Source organism: Otolemur garnettii, unplaced genomic scaffold (genome assembly GCF_000181295.1).
Source record: "Otolemur garnettii isolate 467f Iridium unplaced genomic scaffold, OtoGar3 scaffold00031, whole genome shotgun sequence".
In the NCBI taxonomy this organism is placed as follows: Eukaryota; Metazoa; Chordata; class Mammalia; order Primates; family Galagidae; genus Otolemur; species Otolemur garnettii.
The window spans coordinates 859,198-861,713 of NW_003852426.1; the positions used below are offsets into that span (position 1 = coordinate 859,198).

Below are 2,516 nucleotides of genomic sequence, written 5' to 3' on the forward strand. Positions count from 1 at the left end.
AATGCCCAGCTATTTTTTGGTTGCAGCCGTCATTATTGTTTGGCAGTCTGGGGCTGGATTCGAACCCGTCAGCTTAGGCATATGTGTCTGGTGCCTTAGCTGCTTGAGCCACAGGCGCCGAGCCAGCTCATGCTATTTCTACTATACCAAAGTTTTCCAAACTTAAGTATGACTTAAATGCAGGAAAGTATATAAAACTAATCACTCTTTTTTTTTTTATTGAAGTGGTATTCACACAACATAAAATTAGCCATTTCAAAGAGAACAATACAACAATACAGTGGCATTTAGTATGTTCACAATTTGTACAACCACCATCTCTATCTAGTTTCAAAACATTTTCATCACCCCAAAATAAAACTCCATATCCATTAAGCAGTTACTCTCCATTTTCCCCTCCCCTCAGCCTCTGGCAACCATAAACCTGCTCTTGGTCTCTGCAAATTTACACATGCAGGATATTCATGTAAGCGGAATCATACAATATGTATCCTTTTGTGTATAGCTATTTTCACTTAGCAAAATGTTTCTGAGGTTCATTTTCAAAACATTGTAGCACTTACTACTATGTCATCCTTTTTATGGTTGAATAATATTGTTATATGAGTATATCACAATTGTTTATTCATTCATCTACTGGTGAATATTTGTGTTGTTTCCATCTTTTGGCTATTGTGAAAAGTGCTCATATGAACATTGATGTTTGAACAAATATTTCAACTATTTTCAATGATTTGGGGTATATACCTAGGAGAAGAATTTCTGAATCATGTGGTAATTCTATGTTTAACTTTCTGAGGAACCATCACTATTTACTATAGAAGCTTAACCATTTTCCACCAGAAATGTTTAAGAGTTCCAGTTTCTCCACATCCTTGTAATCAATCAGCTTTTAAAATTTAAATTTTAGAAATGTATATAATTTGCCCTAAATAGAAGATAATAATGAAATACAAGTCCATAAACTATTTTTTTTTAAAGTTCATGTCTCAAGACCCAGACATTAAAAAAAAAACCAAAAAACTGCACTACACTGTAAGGCACAGAGTGAATATTTATTTATTACAGAGGTCAAACCTAAGTTCTAATTTTGTAAATACTGGAAATGCATTCCATGACTTTACCTTCAAATCCACTTACTCCAAGCATCTATCCCTTCAAGTTCCTGAACTCGAAGTTGTTTTTACTGTCTTTCAAGAATAAATAAGAATCCCATTAGGAAAAAAGGAGAGATGGTATCTGAATAAGAGACCGGAAACTATGAGTGCCATGGAGCAATAACTACATTAATCTGGCTAAAGATGAACAGCCACTTAAGATATCTGAGCATGGGATTAGCCAATTTTAAAATGGCCATTTAAAAAACTCTGTGCCTCCCAATCTCTCTCTCTTTCTGTTTACTCATAAACCTTTCTGGTCCCACCCATGTTCCTTGGAATCATATCAGTATACCCCAATCTTTTCTAAAGCCCTGAGTTCATTCTCGAAAATATTTTCTAATACTTTATTTATTGGAGAGGAAAAAGTACTGGAGTTTTCAGGTGGGTGACATTTCCAAAGTAGAAAGGACAAAGGCCTCTGGCTTGGCTTCCTGCTTCAGCACACCTGTCAGCAGGAATTCAGGTGAGAGGAGGGGCAGCCCAACCCTCAAAGGAATGGAGCAACGAGGGAAGTCCTGGGGGCATGTGATCACCACTCTTTTAGGCTGGGGAAAACAGAGCAAAGACAAAAAGTCAGGGTAAAAAGATCTTAGAAATGAGTTCAGGATCAATAATCAGTCTTAGCATCACTAAAACAGTACCTCCTGAGATGAAGCCATATGAAGTACACTGCACTGTCTATGAAGTGTCCTTGCCAGAAAAGTTGAACCTGACTTTATTCACACTTTTCAAATTACTACAATTTATAGGAAACATAGAATAGAAGGTAGAAGAAAGGCTCGGCGCCTATGGCTCAATCGGCTAAGGTGCCAGCCACATACACCTAAGGTGGCGGGTTTGAATCCAGCCCTACCCACCAAACAACAATGACAGCTGCAACCAAAAAATAGCTGGGCGTTGTGGTGGACGCCTGTAGTCCCAGCTACTTGGGCGGCAGAGGCAGGAGACTCGCTTGAGCCCAGGAGTTGGAGGTTGCTGCGAGCTGTGATGCCACAGCACTCTACCCAGGGGGATAGCTTGAGGCTCTGTCTCAAAAAAAAAAAAAAGAAGGTAGAAGAAAAAGATAAATGATACAACGAAGGAGCAAACAAAAATCCAGACTAGGAAAAAAAAAAACTGTAATTTTGGCTTGGCACCTGTGGCTCAAGCGGCTAAGGTGCCAGCCATATACATCTGAGCTGGCGGGTTTGAATCCAGCCCAGGCCCACCCAACAACAATGACGGCTGCAACCAAAAAATAGCTGGGTGTTGTGGCGGGCATTTGTAGTCCCAGGTACTCTGGAGGCTGAGGCAAGAGAATTGCCTAAGCCCAAGAGCTGGAGGTTGCTGTGAGCTGTGATTGCTACTCTACTGAGG

General features: G+C 39.8%; 1 protein-coding gene across 1 annotated transcript in view; it reads right to left on the reverse strand.

Annotated features, from left to right (window-relative positions):
• Positions 1–746: 746 nt before the first annotated feature.
• The window catches only part of MDC1 (mediator of DNA damage checkpoint 1), a 37,402-nt gene continuing 35,632 nt past the window's right edge, over positions 747–2,516 (reverse strand). Inside the window, exon 15 of the mRNA XM_012804696.2 lies at positions 747–1,705. Within this exon, the coding sequence (XP_012660150.2) occupies positions 1,538–1,705 (168 nt within the window). The 3' untranslated portion in view covers positions 747–1,537. The remainder of the gene's footprint in view (positions 1,706–2,516) is intronic.